The sequence below is a fragment of the Mesitornis unicolor genome, unplaced genomic scaffold (assembly GCF_000695765.1).
Source record: "Mesitornis unicolor isolate BGI_N332 unplaced genomic scaffold, ASM69576v1 scaffold19136, whole genome shotgun sequence".
In the NCBI taxonomy this organism is placed as follows: domain Eukaryota; kingdom Metazoa; phylum Chordata; class Aves; order Mesitornithiformes; family Mesitornithidae; genus Mesitornis; species Mesitornis unicolor.
This window is the reverse complement of record NW_010193193.1, coordinates 34,456-61,851: the sequence shown is the minus strand read 5'-3', so window position 1 is coordinate 61,851 and position 27,396 is coordinate 34,456. Positions and strand designations below refer to the sequence as shown.

The 27,396-nt window shown below is 39.7% G+C and overlaps 1 protein-coding gene across 1 annotated transcript in view; it reads left to right on the top strand.

The window, feature by feature from the left end:
- LOC104542914 (ecto-NOX disulfide-thiol exchanger 1) overlaps positions 1–27,396 on the top strand; it is a gene marked incomplete at its 3' end in the record, with an annotated part of 73,520 nt that overhangs the window by 28,044 nt on the left and 18,080 nt on the right. The window contains exons 2-5 of the mRNA XM_010187380.1: positions 5,715–5,888; positions 7,496–7,702; positions 14,266–14,499; positions 26,414–26,626. Of these exons, the coding sequence (XP_010185682.1) occupies positions 5,715–5,888; positions 7,496–7,702; positions 14,266–14,499; positions 26,414–26,626 (828 nt within the window). The remainder of the gene's footprint in view (positions 1–5,714; positions 5,889–7,495; positions 7,703–14,265; positions 14,500–26,413; positions 26,627–27,396) is intronic.

Genomic DNA, 27,396 nt, shown 5'->3' with positions numbered 1-27,396 from the left:
CCACCAAAAGCTTTCTGAAGCCCAGAAGATGGTAAGATCTGAATGACCAGGGGAAGCAGTGATCCAACCTTGATCTCTAGCTTGCAGCTGAATATTCATTTTTAATTGCTGATACAGAAAAAGAGACTGACGTGAGGATAAAGACAGTGACAGACCATAGAGTTTTGAGGGTGAATTTTAGATTAAAATACCAGAAGTTTTTAGAATACCAAAGTTTTTCCTATTCTAAAGTTCTTTCTTCACTTCAGAAGAAAAAAAAAAGCTACTCTTTCTTAAACTGCTGCCAAGTAACTTATATACACATACATATATATATCTCTCTATCCTTTAAGAGTGGCAGACACTGTATTAGATTTGCCCTTTTCCAGGAAAATTTAAATCTCAACTTTCAGAAATTAACCTTATGTTTGGTCTCAAAGTACTCAGCAATGGTGTTTCTGAAGTACATGATCAAATCTGTAGTCTCCAGAAGCCTTTTTCTTTTCTTTTTTCCCTCCACAGAAACCGAAGTTTAATGATCATCTTACTACGTTTATTACCAATCGCTGCATGGACTGTCCCAATCCTTGCAGTGCGTGTTAGCAGGCAACTCCATTCCTGGAACCAGACTTTTTTATTTTATCTTTCAACCCTAGGAAAAATATACTTACTTTCTTTGGTGTAAAATTGTCACTCCCAGGTCACGGAGACTCTTTCAGTGGCTTTTTTTTTTAAATTTTCATTAACTATTTTGTGCTCAGATCATTATCTTCACCACTCACTGTCTCCTTCTCTCCGTGTGTCAGACCAACAGGTCTGAGCCACGTGGCTGACGATGTCTGTGGTGGAAACTGTCCATGTGTGCGAGCAGAGGCACACAAATCTGTGTTTGAACTCACAGGTGTTCTTATGCATCCACCAGAATTACAACTTGGCAGCTGTCATAAAACACCACAGAAACAATTGGCAGTTGCAGTCAAAACAAATGACACCACCAAGGGCTAATACTGAGAATCTGAGAGGGGATTATACCCTTAAAAAGCAACAGTGAGCAGATACATACTTGTGGGAAGGGTGGTGGAAATGTGGTGGTCAGTTAGTACTGGTGATGGAGTGCAATCCCCAAAAGCACAACTGGCGGGAGTGTGCATCTGTGGGTTTTGGGCAGAGTAATAATGTGGCAAAAACAAAAGGTGTTTCAGACAGCAACCTTTGCCGAAGAAGGAAGGGAGGATGCTTCTCCAAGACTGTGTGGCTATTTTATGGATAACAAAGTTACTCCTACATTCCCAAAATGGAGACTAATAAAAGCAATTGTTTTACACTACATACTGTGTTAGAATATAGTTATCCTTAAAGGGATTTTATTATTATTCTTTTTTTACAGACCCAAAAGTTTCATGTGAAACATTTTGTTCTTCCTATGTTCTACTTAAAATAAAAAGGAGCTCTAACAAATACTCCAAGTGTTGAACACGATTTTTCTTCTGGCCTCTCTGCCTGCCAATTCCAGATATTTGTTTTCAGAGGTTTTCATTGTTCTCCACCACACCAATTTCTTATTAGATGAGACAGGAATTAACTGGTTTTGCCAAATTTAGGCAAACGTGGACTTGAAAATATTGATGTTCAATGCTTTCACTTTCTTGTACAAATGTGTAAATATTCAAGCCTCATGTGTAGTATCCTCAGGGACTCTAACTTGAACAACATGTGCTTTTCCATTCTTGAAGTTCTTTATCATCTCTGATTGCATTCTATTTTAATTATTTCATTTAGTAATTATTTATTAACATTTTTCATTTGCTCTCTTCTGCCAAGTTGTTTTTCATAATTCCCAGACATCATAAACCCATACCTAGCTGTTTAAATATATGTATAGATCATTTAAAAATATGCTATGATTATCAAAAGCGTAAAATATTACTTGTTTAACTCTTCAGATGTGTAGTATGCATATTTAATGTATCTCTGTGTTTAGTGTAGCATCTTCATGCCTACAGAATCTTACTAATCATATATCTAAATGGATCTCAAAAAAGACCATAATGCGGGCAGGGTTGATTCCCATTTTTTGTAATCCTGCGTAAGTCAATCAGTATTTTTGCTTCTGAAGACCAACAAACTCACTAGTATTTTTAGTTGACTCCAGCTCTAACTCTGGTGTCCTGGTCCTGCTCCAAATAGGAATTATGCTAGGATATGGAGCAGACTGCAGTGGTGGTGCTGATGGATGATCATCCCCTATCCCTAGACAAGAGCTATATATCCAGCTTCTATTATTGCACCACTTGGTAGCATCAATATAGTTAAACTTGGAATTTTTCTGGATCCTATCACAGATGTGGCAAATTTATTGACTTTCCTTTCCAGTGACTCTATCAGTTTCTTCTTCTTCTCTGCACCTCAGAGCCCAGAGCAGTATTTCCTTTGGACATCCCATCTGTAGGCTCTCTTCTTGGTTTGTCAGCAATACGTAGGTGGTGTACATCAGCTTTTCTGTAGGAGCAAGCACCACCAATCTCTTTGGGGGTCTGAACAAGATCTTCACTGTTCAGAGATCCAGCTGAATTTTCCATCACTGCAATGCATAGTAATAGTTTTTAGTATGCAGAGAATTATTTTTGTTTCCAGGATGCTCTACAAATGGTATCTGTGCATCCTTTCAGTGCTCATGTATGAAAGCATTTCATTCTCAATTTAACACTGAAGCACCTTATTCAAGAAGTCAGAGAAAGTAAACCTGCTCTTGGTTAAAATCTGTTCATGCTTTCAGTAATCTTGCTATTGACCTTAGTGGGGTTTGGATTAGTGTCTGCAAGATATGGAATTAGATGTCAAGATTTATTGACTGAGTCCTCTGCCTTTTCAATATACCTCAGCATAGTCACCTCCTGGAGGCACGGAGTCCTTGCTCACCTAGGAGGACATTTTGTGAGTTTTGTCTCCCAGCACTCTGCTCATGCTTTTGTAGATTGATTCCAGTTGTAAAAGAAACTGATGACAAAGCCATGTACTTATTTAACATGGGCAAAGTTACTTACAATGTCACATTTCCATGGCCACGGCAGGAATTAGTGGCAAATAATTTTCTTCCACTTAAATCACAAACCTGCTTTGATTGTCACACAACCTTAAAATTCTCCCTCCCAGTTCCCTTTCAAGGCCATGTTCACAATGTTTGTGGATGTGAGTTCCCTTGTTGCCATCTCTCTTAAATTTATATTCAGAAAATTATAGCTTATTGAAACCTGTCATCTTGGCTTTGTGTGAGAGAATGTGTCTGTGGTTTGGGCAGAGATTGCTGTTGTTTTAGTTCATTACTCCTGTACCGAAGCTGAAATGTATCTAGTGTTTGTCTTAAAGAGAGAACAGCAATGGTTAAATACAAATTGTGGTAGCAATTGCCAGGTGAAGGTGTTTTTCCTTTGCTGTCACACGGGGCCTGAAAGATGCATACAGGACAAAAAGAACTTGGCCTTCTGTCCATTTTCTTGTACATCCCACCTGTTCCATCCTTGCCTCAGAATGCTGTGGGGTCTGCTGTGGATGTTGTATTTAATATGAAATTTCATATCTGGCTAGGACTGTAGCTGATCATACCTTTGTCAAGAGGGATGAACAAGATGCCCAACTCAGCATCTTTCCAGTGCTGGTTTTCTTTGCTCCTAGGAGAGGACCAGTACGATACAATGCATTGAGTGCTGCTATGGCGCTCCTCTTTGTGTGCCACGGCACTCTGCTGGTCGCTTTAGCAGCGAGAAGTAATGATGGACTTCCACCCGCAGCAGGGGAGCGCTGCGCAGGATGGACTGCTGTGACTGACAGAAGTCTGACTTTTAAAAATGAGATCAAGCAAATTAGCATAGCCTAAGGATTTCTTTGAATTGTATGTTGACCTCTCACCTCTGACTTTATCGCCCAGCATTCACTAACTATGAATATTTAATACAGCCACCACTGCATCCCGTGAAATAAATGACAGGCTCCGAGTTTCAAAGCTTAATCTGAAAAGCAACGCATATACATCGATATTGAAAAACAGCATCACACCCAGAGCAAATCGTTTTCATAAGCTCACTTATTAAAAAAAGTAATGTAATATCATGAGTTTTCATTAATGCTAGTCTTCAATAAGCCTAAAGCAAATCCTCGCTTGCTGTGCGCTTGCTACACTTGTTGTACAGAACTGCCTGAAAGTGATGAAGGCTCACAGTCAGTGCATAGAGAGCAGGGAGCGTGCAGCCAAGACAGATACGAGCTCCATTGGAGTGGAGGTTCTCAGTCCTCAGTTGTCTTCCCCAGAGAAGATAATTGCGGATGTTTCACAGGAATCATAATGCTAATTTTCAGCCTCCACAGAGTACTTTAAACCTGCAAAGTGCTATAAAAATGTGAGCTAATCCTCACCAGTGAGTATTATTGTACCTGTTTTGGAGATGCAGAAATTAAGATACAGAAAGGTCATTGGCCTGACCCAGGGTCACATAGCTTCTCAGCAGTAGATTTAGGATGAAGAAACAGGCCTCTCTGGTCACATTCAATTGATCATGCTGCCTTGTAGAAAATGTGGACCACATTTCCTAAACATATATATGTATCTAAAAATCCCGGAGAAGAAGTTGTTTCCCTCTTTGCTTCTTCAAAACAAACAAGCTCCCAAGCTACCAAACCCTACATTCACATGTATCATTAAGTACTTCCAGTTGCTAGCCAGAAAACTCAGCAGAAAACCTGTAGAACACCAAAGTAATGCTCTTCTTTTAAATAATTGATGATGCCAAATAGCAGCAGTGTTATGCCAACAAAGAGATCAGTCTCTCAAAATATTTTATTCATTATGCTTCAAGAAACCCAAAGCCTTGTTTTTAACGAAAGCAAATTTCAGAAGTTGGCTCTCAGTTCATCTGAAACATCTGCTTATTACAATTCTTGGTGTTACAGCACTGGTGCTCCCCAGTAAATCTTTCAGCTTTAAGTAATACGTATGGAAGTCTTGGCAAAGAGATCAGGAAGGAGACAGTGTAGCGTCTGCCAAATATGCATTTTACTTTATGGGGCTATAGTGTTAAAGAGAATCTACTAATTCGATTAAATAACAGGACAAGAAGGAATTAATTCCAAGGTTCAAAAATACCCCATTCTACACAGCCGAAACTTGATATTCCAGGATAAAGTGGTTAGAAGTCTTGCCTAACTACACTTCTATAAAACAGCCAGAAATGGATCTTTCTCTGAAGTGTTCGTAAATCAAGGTCACTTATGTGAGAAGGCTATGTTGTGATAAATCTGTCTGACAATTAGATGGAGAGGGCATATTGATGTTAAATTATATTCTTCGTACACTCTGGTCAGAAGGCAATGTAAACACCACAGTAGCGTTATGAAACAGAAAATTGGATTCCAGATAATAACAGATATTCATGGTGCATGGTTTTACACTTTAATGTGCTGTGTTTTACTCAGTCATATTAATATTTTAAATTATGTAACATGCCCTTCTTCATGCATAATTTTTTCACTGAAAATTCACCTCCCTCCCTCTCCCTCTCCCTCTCCCTCTCCCTCTCCTTCTTGCTCTGCCTTTTCCCTTTTCATTTTTCCTTTCCCCTTCTCCTTTTTTTAACAGTGATGCTTGGGGAAAAAAAAGCCTAAAGCAAAACGATCTGTGCAAGAAAATAGTAACAAGTAGTTTCAAGATTTATAAGCCAGGATTTTATGTTATATATTTACAGATTCAATCTGTGTACCAGGCTTTGATCCAAGTCTTAGCATGATGACTGGAATCACTCCGATTAACCCAATGATACCAGGCATGGGGTTAGTGCCACCACCACCACCAACAGATGTGCCTGTAGTCAAAGAAATAATTCACTGCAAAAGCTGCACGCTATTCCCTCCAAACCCAAGTAAGTGGATCTGATGAAAGGATGTTGTTTTCCAAAATATATTGCATAAAATATTTCTTTAACTAATAAAAATTATGATTTTAAAATAGACTGTAGGCAATTATGATGTTTCCTTTTAAGGTCTACTCTTCGTGTAAAACATGGTATGGTATCAGAGCATGCTTATTTATCTCTGTAAGGTCATGTAAAAAAACCTTTGCAGTCTGTACAAAAAAGAAAAATTGTTACTTAAGCAGAGCTAACAGAGCCCAAAGATCCACACTTCTCATAGTAGAAATCTGTCTTTCATTTAGATCAGAATGTCACAAAATATAATGGCTATAAGGTGCTGATCATCTCTGTGCTCCCCTTCAGGTGCCCGCGGTTAGATAGGATCAATCTGGGCTCATGTCCCTGAACACAGCACCTTGCACCCAAACACTGACTCACTCTGTTCCCTCCCTGGGGGAGATGGAAGGAAAAGGAGATTATGACTCCTCTCTCTATTTATTGGGGGGCAGCCTGGCAGATGAGCTGTTTCTCCTCTTCAAGAGCTGGGACTAGGCTTCCTTCTGCCCCTTCTGGGACTTTGTGCAAATGGACTCTTCTCACTGAGCCAGATCATGGTTTAATCAAACTGGCTGTGTGTGTGAATATGTATATATCTATGTATATTTTAAGGTTGCAACCCCATTTATCGTGTTAAAAGGCAAAAAAACTAAGTCATATCAAACAGATTCCTGCTTAGGGAATTACTTCTAGAGGAATGCTCTAGTAATCTACATATAAACAAGGTGAAGTGTTATGACAAAGCATACTTTTTATACAGCCTTCAAAATTTTAATAGTTTTCTGATTTAAGTATGTATATACTCTCCCTATATATCTATACATAAAAATAACATTTCTAGCCACTCTGCCTCATGAGCACTTGTAAACAGCGAGGTTATCCTTCCTGTGTGCTGGCGTCCGCTCCATTATCTGGCAACAAGACAAAACAGATAACCGGCAGAGCGTTTTCATCATGCTGTCACTTTGTTGTGTTGCCCACTTTGTTTTTCTGTTTGCTGTGCTCTTGTACTCTGAGACAGAAATGAAATTATGCGAAAACCAGGGAAAGGTGTCCATCCAACCCAAGTGCCCAGAGTGTGCACAGCATGGGCTGGCTTGCAGAGGGCCCACACACTTGGCAAGTGTGGCGAGTGATGGGTATGAGCCAGAGATGGTGAAATTCAGGCTTTGAATATACTGCACCAGTGCTTGAGATCTATGCTCAGGGTCAAATCAGTTACAGAAGCTCCCCTGCTATGAAACAGGGTATTTTCTAATTTTTGTGTGACTGTGCAGGGAAAATAAAGATCCTTTCAGACCTTACTCTCTGTCCTGCAGAATGACCTGCAGTGGCAGGAATTAATCTCTGAAACACCGTCTAGAACTTGAAAAGGTTTAGATTCAAGTGATCAATTTTGGACAATCTCTGCAATATTCAGTTATTTTGCTTCTCCCTCTCTCCCGCCTCCATGCTATGTCAAATAACTGTTGCTGCCCAGAACTGATTAGGGGAGTGAATAGTGCCAATGGATCAAAAGACAAATTTTGTATTCCAATGTGATTTCTGTTTTGACTTAGATCTTCCACCACCTTCAACAAGAGAAAGACCTCCTGGGTGTAAAACAGTATTTGTTGGAGGATTACCAGAAAATGCGACGGAGGAAATTATTCAGGAAGTCTTTGAGCAGTGTGGAGATATAACAGCAATTCGGAAAAGCAAGAAGAATTTTTGTCACATTCGTTTTTCAGAGGAGTTCATGGTTGATAAAGCCATTTACCTTTCTGGTACTTCACATTCTTTAATGGATTTTCCTTGCTTCTCATTTGTATTTTGTGATGCTAATGTTTCCTTATTTTCTTAGCTTTTATCTCAGCAAGTCTTTCTTCAGCTCAGTGACTGTAGCTTGGAGTGGCAAGGGGCAATCCTGTATTTCTCTGTGTCTGCCAAGACTTGTATGTGGTTTTTTTATGTTGCTTAACCAGGAGCAATTTCCTGCCATCCCACAACAATGCAACAGATCCTGAAATTCACTACAGAACTATCTTATATTCGATTTACACAGGTTTATGTAGTTTTGCTCACAGGTTGTGGAAAGATGAGGGCACTAGGCCAGGAACACTGCTGTTTTCCAGTGCCAATTTCTCTGATAAGCTGGCAATTTCATTGGCATATTTTTATAGATTTGCTGTGCAGTCTGAATAAAGTCTGCCTTTATGTGTACATGTATTCAGCTACTGCATGGGTTAGATTCTGAGCCCCATCTGTAAGCTACGTCTGTTGCCTCCCAGGATAACGAGTACCACAGAAACTCAGGTGTAAAATTTCAGAATCTCTCTTATTTTCCAACAAAGGAACAGACAAAAAAAACCCCTGTAAGTCATAGAGGAAAAAAATTTTAAAAAAAGAAAGAAGAAAAAAGATGAAAACCAATTCTGCTTTCACATATCAGGCTTCAGTGACTGTCTGTGCCCTCTTAAGGTTACAGGCACCTTCATAGAGGGATTGGCTTCCTCACTGAGCCCTTCTACAACTTTCTGAGCTGCATCCCATTCCCTGAATGTATTTGTCTCCACAAGCTGGTTCATCTCTCTCTTTCTGGGTCCTGGGGAGACCCACAAGCATTGTTTTGCCCCACAAGTGTAGTGTAACCCTTTCACCCCACATGCAAGTTATTCTTAAATAAACAAGGGCCAGAGACTGCTCCATGGCCAAGATGAGCTGACACAGACTGGCTTACAACCACCCATCCTTTGTAGGGTGACCTCAAAAAGACCCACTGGGACCATCCAAAATGGAGCCTGGGGGACAGCTAATGGTTAGGGATACCTTGTTTGAGCTCCCACCTTAGCCGTCTTCTGGTCGTAACCTCAATGTTCTGGAGGTGTCCATAGGAAACTCACACAGCTAGAAACGTGTTTACTCAAATCACCATCAACTACATCTTAAAATGAAAGAAAGTAAGTAAAGAAAATATCTGAACTTTTGAAATATGTGGTCAGGAAAAAACCTAGCTCCTTCGTTTCACAAAGGTTTTTGTGTTTGGATTTGTGGGTTAGTTTTTTTTTCCTAACTTGGCTACTTCCTTTCAATATCTGTTTGAAGAGCTACAGAAAATTTTTACTTTTATGAGGTTTTTTTTAAAGTTTTCTTTGAAACATTGCTTTATTTTCAGGTTTCTTCCAGATCTTCATTCCACCCTGGTTTTTTTCTTACTTTTTAAATTATTATTTTCACTGCATTTCTTCTTCCTTCCTCATCAACTCTTCCCAGTTTCCATTCTTCCTGTTTACTCATTTATTCACATTACTATCATAATGCTGTACTTCACTGGAATGGATTACAGTCATTGCAGTAGTAGGAAGCAGTAGCACACTTCTCCGCTTCCAACTTCTAAGGGATCCCCTCTCCACAGATAACAGAGCAGAGGAGGGGCACACCAGTTTCAATAGGAGCTGGTATTGCTGTATATGATAAAGGAAACAGTGGCAAGAAAGAGAGCAAGGAAAGGTAGAGGCTGCTACCCTGGGCCAGAGCCAGTGTCCCTCTGGCTCAGTTTCCTGCTTGTTGGCAGTTAACTGCACCCTTTGCTTCACTGCAAGTCAACTTTTATTTTAATCGTATATGCCTGAAATCCTGGAGGACCAGATTTGATGATTAGAGGTATGAAATTCCCTGTGCTGCCATATGCCCTTGTTCATAAGGCACTAAAGTGCGCATTCAGAATAAGGAACACAAGCAGAGATGGAAGTGACAGATTCCTGTCCTCATCCTGTATTTTCTGCCAGTTTATTTCCAAGTTCCCGATCCATCAGTCCTTCCTCCCTCCGTTTCCTTTTGTCATAGTCACACTGCTTCCTCTTACCGTCTCCACCCCATCTGTCTTTTCTTTCATGTCTTTTCTTTTTCATAAAGTATTGTACTTACTGTTTCTGACCAGATCAGGGAAAGAACCAGTGGGGCTGATAGGAAGGAGGAAGAAAAGCAGGGGCACGCTGCAGCCAAATTTCACTTTTTACCACCAGCATTGGACTCTGCAGATGAAACAGGGAGCACTGACTGTCCACCATCACCACCAAGCAGGGAGGTTTGGCATTAGGCAGAGGCATGTTTTATTTGTAGTGAACTATTGGGGTTTTTTTAACCAGTCTTTATTTCATTCTCAAACATAATGTATTCTGAAATGGTGGGGATTAATCATATTCTTAAGGCATTTTCCCTGCAAGAGACAAAGGAGACATACAGACAGAATTTGTGGTTAATATAGTATGCATGTTATATTAAGGGGAAGTCGTGCCTTTGATGTCTGTAATATAATGATAATTTTGTCTACCTAATCATTTTTATCTGTCTACCCCATCTAATCTAATCAGACTTTGTATTTATCCCATGCTTATCATCAGAATAGTGCAAGTGATTACAAAACCCATCAAGTAGTTCCCAAGTAAATATGTATGAAAAGGAGACTGGGAGATGAGTAGAAGGGTATGATAAAAAGTTGACTTGAGGAAGGGCAGTTTTCATTTAGCCCTGAAAGTTACATTTTGATCTTCTGAGGAAAAGATTTTCTAAAGTTGCCATACCTTCCCATGAGAAAGCTCTTTCTCCAAACTGTATGTACTTTACTCTTGTGGCTGACAATTCGGTAACTCCTGCAAATACTGATGGCCCTGGACTTGAAAATACGGGATGAACAGGTGGTTTGAGACAGACCTGTTTATACCCCAAAAGCGTGTGTATGCATTTTTCCTGTGCTGATATTTTCCCCTGTGGGTTTCCATTTAATACCATGTACTGGTATTTTATGTTCTCGCTGATCATCATCAACACTGATCTAGATGCCCAGTTAGAGAGCAGCTATTGGCCGCTCCCCAGTATAGCAACACTCAAAGGTAAGTCAAGCCAGAGAGTTTTTATTAGATCTGTGATATGGAAATGCTGTGTTTGATTTTTATTTAACACCCTTATTAATATTTCCTGTTGCTGCTCCTTTCAAGTGGGGATCTTGGCAAGTTCCCAAAATCTTTTTCTCTGCCATTGTGTGCAAAACTGAAATTAAAAGTGACAAGCTAGGCACGCAGTTAGTGCTAGCTACAGTCCTGAGCAAAGGGATAGGGAAAAGGGGCTTTGAGGGCAATTCATTGCCCAGGCATGAAGGGGAAGCAATGTCAAGTGGTTCTGTCGTACATTCAAATACCCTAAAATCTCATTAATGAGACATGATATTGGAAAAAAACGAGCCTCCCAGCTGCCCTGAAGCTCAAAGTTGCCAACCCAGATGTGTGCCTGAAGATCTCATATACGCAGTAGGACCTGCCAGTTGTGCATCACTTGCTACACAGCATCTTGCTGACTATCAAGGAGCCATTGGTCCTGTAGTGTCCACAAAACCTGATTTAGGAAGGTGCAAGAAGTCATGCCAAAGGTGTTGGCTTTTTTTGTTAAAGGAAAGATGCCAAGCCCTGAGAAACCTGATCATACATTGAAGTTGACCCTGATCCGACAGGAGAATTGGACTGACCCAGCAGGCTACTCTAAGTTTCTGTGCTGGTGGAAACCACTTGGCTGGCTGACCACCTTAATTTTTTAGAGTTAAACAAGCAGTCAAATATTTTTTTCAGGGTGATTCATGGGCAATTTCAAAAATTTCTTAATTTAGAGGCACTTAAACTGGTTACCTAAAGGGAACCATTTGTCCAGTGCTGCTCAGGGTACTGGGTTTGGAACTGCAATTTACACTGTTCAGTGTTGGGTTTTTTTCCATTATCCCCATTTACTTCAAAAACGAGGGCCACTTTAATAAAACTCAACTTTGCTGGTGCACATACAACCCATAGATGCAGAGTCCTTTTCAATAGTTCTTTATTCAGATTAAGTGGGGCTTTGAGCTCCACAAGAGTCTTGCATCCTGCAGTGATATGTTTCTCTCTCTGTCCATGCCCAATGTGCTCCTGCCAACAAAGCAAAAGATGGGGGGAGAGGAAGAGAGTTGTGTCTTCCTGGAAAGTACAGCCCAGCTGGGAGATCTAATTTTAGGTTCACGAGACCTGGCACCTTAGCAGTGTCCTTTCACATTGCTGATAATGCTGTTTTGGCACAGAGCAATCACTGTTTGAGGAATGCAGCTGGCAAGTCAAACTGGGGGGGGTTAACATTTGTCACAGTTATCAGGATAGCTGCACCACTGACCCTTTTTGGCTGGCCCCTTCATGCTTACACCTCTGTAGATAAAACCACATAATTACCCCCTCATTAGTTCAGGGCCCAGCTCTGAAAGGTCACTCACACTCTTCTATTATGTCTTACTGAATATAGTGTATCTGTAATTCTTCAACACCTTGTGACTAGAGTTACATATACGACCACAAATAGCCTTCTGGGGGAAAAGCAGTGTTTAGTCCTCTGCACAAGAGAAAGCATAGCAAAATAGAGGAGCTTTAAAATAAACAATCCCCTTGTTTACCTGTCTTGCCTTACTCAGTCCTAGTTCACCCTTGAAGACCAGATTTGTTAGGTTCCATGGAAGTTTTTGATGCCTTCTGGCTTTGAGTAGCCTCAGAAACACTTACCTTGAATTTTTAATCTGGCTTTGAGGTCCTTGCTGGAAAATGAAAGTCATAGCCATTCCTTACTGACAGACTACTTAGCTGAACTCCACAAGACGTTTGAAAGGAAAATGTCAATTCAAAAGGCATCCAGGTTGTTTGTTTTGGAAGGATCACTACATATATGGATATTTAATGTCTTTGAAGCTGCTGTTTCTTATGTGCTGTAGTACAGACAGTCCCTTGTATTCCTACAGCAGGATGTTTTTCCAGCAGTAAAAGAAACAGTGCATACTTGGATATGCATTTTTGCAAAGATGCTCCTAATCTACTACACAAGTCTTAGCTTTGCTGTCCCTGAGAAGTGTTCAAAACTGAGCTTTAACTGTGGTGGTGAGGCGCTGAAGCTCTTCAAACCACAGGAAAATCTTGAAACTGAAAAGTTAGTTCTCTTGGATTGCTGCTCAAAAGCAGCAAAAATTATTTTTCCTGCCATTTTGAAGAGGAGTTTCCTGCCCCTGGAGTTATTACACAGTGGTTGTAGTAGTGTGTGTCTCTGAAGAGTTCCTATGCACCAGCTCAGCACAAAGTTCATCCTTGCAGCATCCCGTGGTTTGAGAAGTCTCTGCTGGGCTGGTCTGCTTCTGAGGCTACTGCAGCAGGTTGGCATGGAGAAGCTGGAGCTAGCCCTGTGCAGACTGGTTCATTTTACATGCAACTGAGGGCTCTGTTTGCAGCTTTCTCTAAATAAGCATTTTGAAAGTTAGCTAAACTGCTCTGCAAGTATCTCCTGGGCTTGGAAATAAAACTTAAAAAAAGATAGGTGCCCAGCATATGTTCTTCCACAGTATAGTCACGAAAAGCTCCTTTTATAGCTTTGGTATGATTTGTTTGTTCTCTGACAGCAGTCAAAGGGTTTAGTTCAGAGCAGGGCCCTGTTGTACTGCTGCGTAGTCCTGACTCAAAGCCTTTGCAGTCTGTTAGCTTTAGCGTATGATACATTTACCGAGTTCTGAGTATGTAGGACATCGCTAAAGGTGAGGCACAACAGGTTTCATTATTTGTTCTGATAGGGGTCTTGCAAATGTCTAATGAATCCATCCACACTTTTAAAATTACTTTAAAGAATGTTGAACTTAATTCATTTGTAGGTGGTTTATATTTGTTGTCAGAGTATTTCCAATAGAGAATTGGAAAGTAGCGTTTGCTATTGTAAAGCCTCAAAATTTGAAATCTAGCACCAATACAGATATGACACCACCCTATTTGTGGCACAGGAATTTGTGTAGCACAATTTTCTCATTCATCTGTAGTCATGATTTTTATAAAATTTAGCCTTTCCTCATACTTCCAAATCCTTTGGCAAACTGGAGAAAAACACTAAGCTGCACATGTTCTCAACAGGATCAGAGGAAGAAGAACTCTACATTAAGACCAAACCAGATCTGTTTTTAGTAGCTATTTTTTGTTTAGTTGGCCTTTGCACTTATAAAGGTTGGGAGTGTAAAGTAGGAAAAATTACATAGTTTGAGAGACTTTTAGATAGGAATACAGATTCTGTACTTTCAGGTCAACTTTTCAGCTCATCTACTGTGTTGACAGGTGATGTAGAAAACTGTGAGGAAAAATGAGTGGGTGAATCTTTATCTTCCTTTGAAAACACAATGATCGATAGATCCTGCATAGATATGTGGGGATCTGTTAATGTACATTTTTACTTAGCTGCACTTGAGGAGAAAAAGAAAAGAAGAAAAAAAAATAAGCAAAGAAGTCTTGCAACAGTTAGTTCTGCTTGTTGATTTCAGGTTACCGCATGAGATTAGGATCTAGCACAGACAAAAAGGATTCAGGTCGCCTTCATGTTGATTTTGCTCAGGCAAGAGATGACTTTTATGAATGGGAATGCAAACAAAGAATGCTGGCCAGAGAAGAACGCCACAGACGCAAAATGGAAGAAGACAGACTGCGCCCTCCTTCCCCTCCAGCAATAATGCATTATTCTGAACATGAAGCTGCTTTGCTGGCTGAAAAATTGAAAGGTAAGCAGCATTTGATACTTTTCAGTGTATTATTCCTTAAGAGCAGGGGCCATCCAGAAGTCAGAGAAGGGGAACAGATTTCTCTCCGACATATTTCATTACTTGCCCTGTTAGCTTTCCCCCATTCCTCTGCCATTTCTATGCCAATGATAATGATACTCACCCAGCTTCTAGCAATATATAACGTCTGTCCATCTATCTGTGCTTTGACAGCTAAACCACAACCTTTAGAATACTACAGTGGGTTTTTTCTGTTCAGTTGCTGTCGTTATCTACCTTGGAAATGCTCTTATTATAAGACAACCTGTTACAAACATCCTTCATATTAAATGCCTGATTCTTAAAATGTCTTTATTCCTTGACTGATATGTTACTACATTACATGCATGTGACTGTTCCACTTCCTGGCATTTAAATTGCCCTCATGAGCTGCATTTTAACATGCCCCTCAGATGCAGTGGTACAACTTATCTCTGACACACACCATCCATTCTTTCATTCCTTCTTTAGGTTTAGAATTATTTGTGCAAGGTAGCACCTTGTTTTGGTATGTGTTTGAGTTCTTGTTTATTTTTTTCTAGGTACACGTACAAAGTTAGTATTTTTCAAGGATGCAGTTTGAGGATTCCTGTCTTTAATAGTTAACATAGAAAGTAAGATGCAAAGAAATAAAATTATTCATGGTAAATAAATTTTTAAAAAAGATCAAACGAGCAACTTCTCATACCCTTTAGAGTTGTATTTGTTTTCATTAAGAGTTTAGCAATGGTGTTTGGCATTCTTCCCCCGCATGGTGGCCAAACACATTACTTTACTGTGTGCCAGGTCACAAGAAACTGTGATTCTTGCCACTGTTTCAGAATTATCTAGATTAGTTGTAGGCTATCTATCTGTCAACACACTGGCCTCTCTGTTCTAACTACAAAACATGTTTGGGAAGCCAAAGAAGGACAGTGCAAAGTGTTGCATCCTTGGAGCATGGAGCAGAGATGCACCCTACTGTCTCTTTGGGTACTGCATTGGTTGCTGTTGTCACTGTTACTTCAGCCTGTTATTAGTTTGACTGACTGATATTCTCACCACATAGTCTCCTCTGTTAAATAAATCATTAAGTAACTGGGAGATTGGTAAAATGACCCAGACAGATTGATAGACCAGGAGAAAAGGAGGAAAGAGGCTCAAATTTAAGAATTTTTAATTCTTTCCTAGCTTCCAGTCCAGCTCCTCTAGAGGTTTTACAATGCAATACAGAGGTTTAGACCCATCTGTTCCCAGAATCTGTTTTCAGTTGAATGTTTTGGGAGTTAATCTTTTATAAGGAAGTTTTTCTTTATGTAGTAAGGCCTAGAGGTTTCCTGCACTAAGCCAGAAAATGCAAGCAGTCTGGACAATTTCTTCCGTATGGCTAGCCATTGCTTGGGGCAACTGAATGTGGTTTTTGCAAGATGTTTAAGATGTCTATATTTAGAAAGGTTTTTCTTTTCATTCTGGGAAGTTTCCATACTTAATTAAAACTTATTCCAAGCATTTAGATCTTTGGTTCTCCTGAGGAACATTTGAGCAGAGCCTGGCATATATACACAAGTTTAATATAGAAATATTTTGAGCATGATATAGACTGACACCATGTGCATGACTGTTTCTCTGGAAATAAAGATAAACTTCCAGAAACATACAGAATTAAATATAATAAAGTTAAAAACCAAAATGCTAAGTTTATTTTTATTGGTTAAAAAAATCATTACAATCTAGCAAAAAAATACTGCAATTTAAAAAAAAAATCGCTAATTAGCAATTGCCTTGTAGTGAGATTAATGGCACCAGCCCTGGATATGTATAGGTTGTGGATGAAAAGATGAAGGATGAAGAGATGAACTCATGTGGTCATGAGTTGTTTCCTATATTAGGTACTCTAGGAAGCAGAGAAGAGGTTTTGTCATTATACTGGTCTGCCTTTTCGTTCCTATGGCATCATAGCCTGTATCTATAAGGCAGTGGTACAGAATATTTTAGCCAGCCTTGGACAACATGGCTTCACCACATGAACCCTTTGTGACATCCTGAAAACAGAAGTAAAGCAACACTAAAGAAACTTCTTTAGCTCTGACAAAGGACAGTTTATGTCATCATACATTCACAACTTAATTGTGGACTTAAGCAAGCAAAAGATACATATATGTATACACACACATTCACACATACACACAAGTATATAAAACTTAGGGTCAAAATCTCAGATTTCTGGATATCACCAGATTTACATTGCTGCAAAAGACTGGAGAATTCATCCTAAAGAAAAGAAGGATCAAAATATATCTGCTCTCTGCAGGATTTACCTTGAAAGACTGTTTTTTGAGCAGATGCCTTGCAGTTGTTTTCTTAAGGAAAGTCATGACCCACTTCAAAAGACTCCTGAGCTCTGTTGCCAGCTCATGAGACAGAGCTGCAGGTGCCCAATATGCAGGTTTCGGCTCCTGCAGAGCCTCCAGAACTTCACTGAACACCACTAGCTGAAAAGCAAGCCAAAATAGCTAAACATCTGTCATCCCAAGATACTGCTTTGCAATCACAGATGTAGACAACTTGGTCTGAATCCAAGCAACTTTTGTTGTCAAAATAACCTTGGAAATTCCTGACAGCAAGGAAATCTGACACTGAGCAGAGATGAACTAGGCTCATCAGCCAGTCCCCTGTTATGGTCTAGATATTTATTGAGTCTATAACAGAGGTGACAATAGCTTTTTTCACCTTCTGTAAACTGCAGCATAAGACTTAAAGAAATCATTGTTTTTATGTATCAGACTTGGCTGGAAGCTCTCACCCCAGTGTTGTCAGCATGTTCCTATTCCTCTCATGTGCTGAAGTCACCTGGTACAGCAGTAACTGCCACAGAGGAGAGTGGGTGAGAGAGTATAGAGGATCTTTTATGCCAGTTGGAAAAACAAGTTCATTACAAAATTTCAGCCAGGTAGTCTATACTGGTATAGAGCTTCTTAGAGTAAAAAGGACTGGTTTCTCAAAGTGCATTGCTTGGTGACTGGGGCTGGGAAATCAGTGCAAATGAGCCCTTGCATACCTGCAAAAGCACAAGGGTTTATGACTTACTCTTCATTCCCTGCTTTCTGCAAAGAACTTGGTTTGAACACTTGATTTGTGCAGATACAAGGGAAATGCATAAAACTGTGGACTAATGCAGTTTTTCTCTACTTTCCATCTTTTTTTACTGTCTACTTTCCATTGTGGCAGACATTGCTGTTTTATGAGTCTCTTCCTTTTCCTCTTCCTCTTCCTTATTCCTTTTTCCATTAAGGTCTTCAGGATTCAGAAAATGAAATCCTCCATAACTTTTTCCTTGTTAGCAGTGTGGACACCTTTTTCTGCATTTTTTCATGTGGTTAGCCAAGGGTGTATTTGCTTTTCTTTTTTCTAAGTGCCTGTAATGTTTTTCCTTTACCTATCCACCTATTGTGCATTGTTATTGCCACTTTGCACTGTGTGGCAATGACATATTACCAGTGTCTTTGGTGTAGGTCTCATGGATTTGAGCCTCTAGCTCTAAAAATTTAGACCTACACTACTAACTGTCATTGATTAAACATTTTTTGAACTGCCCTGCATTGATAATTTGCTAATGATGTTCTTTGCTGGTCACAGCCAGAGCCAAAAGGAGGAGAAGCCAAGGAGATTATAGTTCATAATAGAAGAGATTTCCTGCATTGGAAAGATGACTGATCACAAAATATTTTATTTAAATTTGTTTCATGTACCCCCATGTACTCCCATGGGAGATTCCCACTCTTCATGATTCTGACACATAGAAGACAGAAGAGACCTTGAGCCTGGATTATCAGAGTGAAATGAGCTCCAGCATTCAAACTAAGTGGGTGACATGGGGAAGAACATGAGCTCCTCCCCATACCAGGCCTATGCTGATCAGTTTTAGGTTTGCACCACACATTTTAGGTTTGCAAACTGGTTGGGAAAATAAAACTGCTAATTAATTTTGCATTACAAGTTATTTTTGGGTTTGTTTTTTTTTGACCTTCCAAACCACTAAAGTAGATTTGAAAGGAAAAAGGTAAAATACAAAATAGGAGTAATTTCTTTAAAATGGTAAAGTAAAATTTCACTTTTTCAAAAGGTATTCTTCAAATCAACTTTTTGGTCCAAATAGTCCAAAATTTGTCACGACATTGCAAATAGTTACATCAAACCATTGTCTGATTGCCACAAAATAAGATAACAGCTAAGCATAACTCAGGTTGTTGAAACTTCTGGCCTCCTTTCTGACATCCTCCTACCTTAGGTAAAAATCTGTGTTTCCTTGAGAAAATATCTCAAAAAATTCATGGATGTGAATTCCGGGAAACCAAGGTCTTTTACAGTAAAGTGTAAATGTGAATTGCCTCCTTCAGTAGCCCTTGAGAATAGACTCAGTTCTTGTTCTGACAAAAGCAGCAGAATATTGTGTCTTCTGCTATCACATTGTAAAAACATGACCTTCTTGTCTTCTGGTTCATTGCAGCATTTAGTTTGGTGTGTGTCTTTGAGATTTTAATTTCTCAGTATTAAATCAGATGCACTATCACTGCACAGTGAGATGTGTCGGTAGATATTTAGGATTAAATTTGCATACTCTGACATCTGTTTTCCTGGGCGCTTTATAAACAGTTGAGTAATGTGGTGCCCAGAACATCGCACAACTGGAGGTAGGTGGATTTATCCTTAAGTGAAAAGCTGCTCTGTCAGGTGCATTGGAACAAAACATTTTAAATTGTGTGCTTATGACACTTCTGTTTCAAAGCAGAATTTCAAACATTATGGTATTCTTAATTCAAGCATATCTGTACCTAATGGTGTCTTCTTCAGAAATCACTTCTTTCAAATAAGCTCCTTTAAAATACTACGTCTGTCTTATTTGCTGCAGGTAGTTAAATAGTACCACCATCTAACAAAGACATCTCTTTATATCTGATTATCCATTTTTTAAATATTTTGAGCAAAGGAGACATAAATATCTGCAAATTATTTACAGTACCCTAGAATTTACCTCCCTTTTAAATACAGTGTTTCTTTATGAGCACAGGAAAGTTATTCATGTGGTTTTCCATTTAAAAAAATATAATTTGAAAAATCAAGATGCTGCTTCTTTGCCAGGCACTGTATTATCCCCTGAAGAGAGAACAGATTGGAAATTTAAATAAATAGATGGCAGTTACAGTAGAATGAACTAACCAGGGATGCATCTTGTGCAAGATTCAGGTAACATCAAGCCTGACAATCTCAACCCTTGCACATCATTTGAAATATAAACAACATTTAATTGCTTGGGAAATAGGATATTTCACTGAGAAAAAAAGCTACACTGTTTTCATTACCACTCTGCACTTGAAATCAGACTTGTGGAGCGGTGCAGAAGTGGTGTGCTTATCCAGAGAGGCAAGTCTCACGCAGAAAGGATCAAATTCAGTGCAAGCTACGTCAGAAGGGGAGGCAAAGCTGAGATCCTCCCAACAAATCCAATGAATGCCAGATTTAGTTGCTGCTGAAAGACTCCAGACCGTTTTTTGAGCACAATCCTTTTTTATTAGTAGTATCTCAGGACAGAGCCCTGCCACAGACACGTTTTGGCGCTTTAGCATCAAATCTGTTCACTCACCCTTCCTGTTTTTAGATCATCATTTTCTCCTTCCTTCTTCCATATGCTGCTGACATCTGCTGTGACACAATACATCTGGCTTGGAGAGCCTCGCACGGGGGCTGTGTGCAGGCACGATGTGAGGGCACTTTTGCTGGCAGAGGAGCGTAAGGTGGGTTCAGCTCTTGGCAGCCTGGTAACCCAATTCCCTGGGCACCTTCCTCCGAAAGCTGGCGAGAAACACGTTCCTTGCTAAGTGCATTACTAAAAGTGTCCTCCTTCACCTAATCTGTATTGTATCAATGTGAATTTCAAGGCTTTAATAAAAACCCACTTGATTAAATGTACTGCACTGCAAAATGACTCAAGTTAATTACCATGAACTGGGAAATTGCACCTCGCCGATCTGCAAGTTTGTCGTGTGATTTTGAGAAATAGAGAGGAAACTCAATACTCTCATAATTACTTTTTATTGGAAATAATGGCATCAGCAGGATAAGATAATGGATTTCTGTGTCTCACATGAAACACCCACCTCTGGAAGCATCTGGTGTGATTTAATTTGGAAGAAAGAGTTTGACGATTTAGGGGGGAGAGAGTACCTTTTAAGATACCTTTTAGTAAACGTATATGTATATTTTTATCAAATCTAGTTTCAGCTAGTCATTTATTACATAACTGGCAAAGTTTCTTGGTTATAGCATACAGTTAAGGCTATTTAAGAAATAGTAAGTTGAATATTAATCCTTCGTTAAAATAACCCTTTGGCAGTAAGAATTTGTATTCCCCGATTCTCACTTATTATGCGGTGCCATTGGGTTAAAAATGTTATTAATCCCAAAAGTACCAGACTGATGTGTGTGTTGCATGGCAAAATTATATAAGGTATTGGAGCAAGGGAAAAGAATAAGGTGAAGGTTGTAGCTGAAGAGTTGTGTTTCTAGGTCAGTGGCAGGCACTCCGTGCACGGGAAGCTCTTAAGCCAAGAGAAAAATAGGTCGTCTTGCCGTACCAAAAGTGGTGTGTGCTGGGCAGCAAATTGTTCCTGATGCACAGGGGAGCTGGGCTGGACCTATTGATGAAAGAGGTTAGTAAACCTTTTCCCTAACCTGTTTCACCCACAGCAGTCACCCACGGCTGTTTACTATTTTGCTTATTGAATTCTGTGTTCGCAGTTTAGAGATCTTAGTCATAGCATAATAAGTTAATAAATCAGAAGTCAGATTAACAGTAACCTTGGCCATACGTCCTCCCCTGGCTGCAGATATATGGAGTGAAGAAGTTTGCATCCCAAATTGGCCTCTACCACTGTCCTGTAGTGGCTGGACTGGGCCCAGTTTGACAAAGTGAAACTGGAATGTGATCAGCTGAGCAGCTCCGGGCAGACCTGAGGGCAGCGCAACCCTGAGCAAAGGGGTAGAGCTGAGCAGGTGAGGATGGGGCAAGGGACAGGGACATCCTCCTATGGCACAGCTACAGCTGACAGGGACAGGCTGTCAGTCAGAGGCAAACCGATGGGACATATCTTACAACTCTTGTCCCCTCTCTATATGCCCTGTAGCACAGTCATTCTCAGTACTCACAAGAAAACCTTAAAGAGGTGTTTGTTAACTGGATTTCTACTGGTCAGGGCAGAGCTCAGCATAAGGGCACACCTTACAGACGGGCCAGAGAAAAATGAGATCATTAATGCAACCCAAAACATACACAACTAGCACAGGAGCTGTCTAGGTGTAGTCTTTAGGATACAGAATGACAGCTCTGGCTTTTCAGCATCTTCCTGCAAGCCTAGAAGAATGCATGAGGGGAATAAGATTAGAGACAAGAGATAGTATATACTGACTCTGCACAACACCATGGACCGTAGGACAACATAGAAGGACTGCCACGGTTTAGACAGACTTCAAGTGTTGTGTGAATTATCTCAGCTACTTTGAAGAAAATCCAGGACTGGGAAGATACCAACAAGGCTAAAAAGAAACTGTAGACCAATATCTGATCTTATCCTAGCTAGAAGTCCAGCATACAATGTCACACTCTAAATACAGAAATATAAAGCTAGATATATCTGAAACTTATCTATAAATGTAAAAATGATAGTAATAAGATTGTTTGAATGTCTAGCTTCAGAGTGATGTATTTGTCTATCTCCTTTCTAATGGATAAGACCATAGAAACCATCACCCGAGTTGTGAAAGCACCTTATGGAAGTGCTTAACTTTGAGAGATAAATAGTCACAATGTTTCACATTACTCTGAGCTGTATTCTTCCTTGTGTTACAACAGAAAAAGTCCATAAACTGGGAGTAAAAATCTCTGTTTCCAACAATTTTTCCCAGTATTCAGTTTTGTAGCAGTTCTTGTCACAGCTTTTTCTCTTAAAACATTTAAGCCAGTTGGGGTTGCTTGAAGGTGGTCAAATTACAAGCAGAAAAATGCAAAACATTTGTCAACAATTATTCCTTTTTTTTTTTCTTTTTCATAAAAAATATCTCTGTTGACAATTTCCCAGACAGCTCTAGGGATGTATTTTCCTTTTTATTTGTATCTCATTCCATCTAAGTCGTAAGCTAGGATTTAAGTGCCAAATATCTTCAGTTGATATAAGAGGAATGTGAAATATCTTATCTCTAGAGGCCTGTGATTGAGTCTAGCAGCACCTGGAAATCTCTATTGACAGACACCCAGAAAGCCGTCCTCAATAGATGAGTAATGTTAAAGCGACACAGTGTGCATCACAGCTTGCAGCATAACCAGAAACCCAACACCGGTACACAAGTGCTGGGTAGGCGTTCTGTAACTGGTGCACTTGTGTAACTTGTGTTGGGATTACTCTGACCACATGCAGATGTCTGTTGCCGAGATGTCTATATATGAGCAGGGCACCTCAGGCTCCCTTTACAGCTCCTTAAGGGAAGCGGGCACTTCTGGGACACAGTTCATCTCACCCTCAAATAGACAGCTAAAACAGGACTGGCAAAGCCTGTCCCCCAAGTGTCCATCTCTTTCCATTGACTACACCAGGACCTTGGGGTTACTAAATCAGCTGTTGACGTAAAGGAGATGAATCTTACCTTATTTGCTTAAAACATGCTGTAACTTGGAGGAGAAAAAAACTTGACATGTGAGAAATAATTTGCTGCATGCTCATTTTAAAAGAACAATTACATATGGAAGCACGTCTTATATAAAGGAATTTATTTTAAGATTATGTTCTTAAACAGTGTATATTTATGTGCATCCTACCGCAAAGGAATAAAGTTTAACAGAATTAGGAGTTTTATTTTATTTTTTAATGAATGGCTGCAATCATAAGGCAGTTCATGCTCTGCTTAAATTAGATTCCATTGCTGCATTTCTTCTACTATTTATCTATTAAATAAAAAATAAATGAACAATCCAGTATAAAAATCTCATTTTCTAAGTGAACCTCTGATTGTTCAGAAAGAGTCACTGCATTCTGGATAAAGAAAATTAATTAACGGTGAGGTACCTTATGCCAGTCACTGAGTAGTCAGCTCAAGAATAGAGAAGATAGAAATTAAGGTGAAATAAGGAAATTTAAAAACTGTAGAGAAAAGATTTTATTTACTAATGTGCTCCTGTTGTGCATATATAACCCTCTAGCATTTTTTAATGTTTCTTATAATTATGTAATCAATTAAGATGCTGATGTTTACCAATGAAAGGATTTTTTCCTGCTAATACAGAGCCATGAATTACCTATAAGAGGCCCACAGACCTCTGCAGCTCCCTGGCAGTATAATATGTTAAAAACATGTTTTCAGTGTCTCCTTTTAAATGGGTTGAATCTATGAGGCAGAAGAATGGCATGTTTAGGAACATCCCTCACTGACACAGACTGTGCCTGAGAAAAACAAAAACAAAAGGAGGAGGGTTTTCATTTCATATAGACTCTATGGCAAAACAACGTATGTCTGTTTATTGGGGAGACGTTAAAGCAAGAAAAAGGGAGAATGGTTCTGTGCAACTGCTTTTCCTTATGCATGTCCATGAAACGTTTTTGCTCAGTTGTGTGCACTCTTTCTTCACAGGTCACGGTGTACCCCTTCAGAGGTGTTTCTGTGTATCATTTCTTCCAACTTTGCTGTTTATGTCTTGACCTAGATTGAACAGGATAATTTACTCTAAATGTAGTGTAAGGTGATAAATTATGTGTGATGATAAAGATAATGATGTCTACAAGTAAAAAAGAAGGAACATTCAGCTGTAGTTACTCTCTACTCACAATCAGATGCATCCTTGGTGTTAACAGCCTAGTGCCATCCGCAGCGCGACCTGACTGTACAGACTGTTGGAAATTGCATGCTAACATTGCCAGAAGCCATTACAAGTTATTCTTATTGACTACTGTAATTATAATAAACATTATGTTCCAGGGATGAGTTCTTGGCTGTATTGCATACATGACATCCAGCTCCCGTGCGTTTCAGCAGGCTGAAGATTTTACCTAAACCTTTTGGAAAGCCTTATCCTAGTGTTTCCTTGCAATTAAGAGGCTTTGCATGAGTCTTGTTTACATTTGGCTTTTCTGAGGACCACATTCAACCAACCTCACTCATTAGAGTCACTTAATATATACCTGCTGCGTATGTATCCAGCAAAGCTAGGAAGTGGAGTCTAATCCAAGGGGACACTATGGAGAGAAAAGATGCCCACTTGACTCTTCCTCCCCAGAGACAATTACTTAATGAATGATGATGATGAATCACATGCTAATGTAAAGTCCCAACAGATGCATCATTGTACAAAGGGAGGATTTTATGATGCTCTTATTCTGCAAATTTTTGCAGGGATCATGGGTGAACATGCCTATCTAGCTGTGGAGAGCAAATCCTATCGCTGTACCTGAAAGCACATTTCAGTTAATAAGTTGCTAAAGATCATGCAATGTAAAATCTATTTTTCACAGGCTGCGGGCACAGAGCATGTCCACTGGTCCTCTCTGTACCAGAGAGGTACAGAAAGGCTCCTGGCCTTTTAGGGCAGTGATTACTGAGTCAGAATAAAAGCCTAAATCGTCAATTAAGAATTAGTGTTTCGTTATTCTTTGTACATAGAAAGCAGAGTCTTACAAACTATGCCCCACATTTCTGTATCCTGTAACACAGTTGGTTGGGTTTAATATTTCCCAGTTTTCATTTTAAGTGTCTTTTGGTTATAACTATACCACTTCTTCTCACCATAACTGTATACTTTCTCCTGTGGAAAGCATTACCTACAATTTAAAATATATATAAAGAAACCTAACCAACAAGGACTAGGTAAGATGTTTAAAATGATATGTTGGGAAATGGAAGTTTTATGGAATAAAATCCTGGGAAAAAATATAGATCAAATCGCACAGAAATGGTTCCACAGGAAAACACTCTGTTGAAATAACATTTTCTTGCAGTTCAGCCTAAATGGGACTTAAAAAGAAATGTGTCCTCTTAATCCTGATGAAACCAGAAGTGTAATGGATGCTGCACTAAGAGTCTTCTGTGGAAGCTGAGAGCACTGTCAGAGTAAAGAAGATTACTTGGGGAAGGCGTGTACAAAATCTAGTGACCAGTTTTTGTTATCTTTCTGCAGAGAAATATAACTTTACCTGAATGGTTAACATAAATCTGTAATCCAGGTGTTTGCCTGGATTTGCCTGGACTCCTTTAAAAAAATACGTAAAACAAAACACAGACAAATGCAAAACAGAAAACAAATACAGACACATCATCTGTTCAAAGCACTTCCTTGTAATTAATCAGTGCTTTGAGGAGGAATTGTTCAGCCTCGTCATTGTTCCTTAATTAAGAATGTGATGTTAGCAAAATCTGTTGACAAAAGTACGGCTGAGCTCAAGCTCCAAGAATGAGCTTTTGGCCGAGCAGATTAACACAGACACATTTCATTTCCTCAGTGGGTCCTGTAACACAGAGGTCTCCTCGCTGCCGCTGTAAGGTCATTTCATATCACTGAACAGCTTAAGGGAGACATTGTGAATGCAAAGAGTCAGGCCACAGGGAAGGGGAGGGGGTGCTTTTTGTTGTGAGAAAGCTATTAAAATAAGCAGAAGACAAGTCCTGAAGGAAGATTTATGTAGTTTCATGTGGCAGTATTGGCTTCCTACGACTGATAGAACAAAGGACCCAAAAGTTGCCCAAAATTATATACTGCAAGCAGGATTTATGGTGATTTTAATGTGACATGGAGCAGAAAATCTGTTCTTGGCAGGTTATTTATGCCTGCAGTTTAAAACCTGTGATTTGATTGTTCTAGATGATAGCAAGTTTTCAGAGGCCATCACAGTGCTGCTTACCTGGATTGAGCGAGGCGAGGTGAATCGGCGCTCAGCAAACCAGTTTTATTCGATGGTGCAGTCAGCCAACAGCCATGTTCGCCGGCTCATGAACGAAAAGGCCGGTCATGAGCAAGAAATGGAGCAAGCCAAGGAGAGTTTCAAAAATGCCTTAACAGGGATCCTCACTCAATGTAAGTAACTCCTTCTTCTCCAGTGTTGTTGTAGTGATGGTGGTGGTGGTGGTAGTGTTTTTTTTATCATTTTTTTTGTTTGGGGGTAAGTAGTTGCAATGCAGTCATATTCTACTTCATATCCTATTCCATACTCTATGGCAATTTGGAGGAACAAGGACCATTCCTATGAGCTTATTTCTCAAGGTGAGCAAAGTTTCAATAGTTTTTTTATTAATAGACAAGGCCGTGCTCTATGCATAATGTCTACTGTTGCGTAGACATAACACTTCAGGAACGGACCAGACAGAAGCCTCCCTGCTCTGAGCAAAGACTGTGCTTTTGTGGAGAGAAGTGATATGTAGCCTGTGCGTTTCAGCTAGTTAACTAGGCCAATTACAGAACAGAGGACAATTAGGTTATATTTTTAGCCTAGGTTTAGGTAAAAAGAAGTAGGATTCAGCAGCTTTTAGGGATATACTCACAGTGTACAGGCCACCCCCACAGCAGAATATGCTGTAGTGCTGCTGGCATCGGGGCTGCTTGGCTGATACAATGCCAGCATTAATTTGGCAGATAAACTGCCTTAAATATTTAGTGCTGGCAGCTATTTCCTTAGTACAGAAATATAATCAATGAAGTTACCTTAATGAGGTTCCCTCATAAAACAATAATCGGGATACTTGCCTAGAAGTATTCTTCAAAGTAAAGAGGGAGAGGAGAGGGAGAGGAGAAGGAGAGGAGAGGGAGAGGAGAGGAGAGGAGAGAGAGAGGAGAGCGAGAGGAGAGGA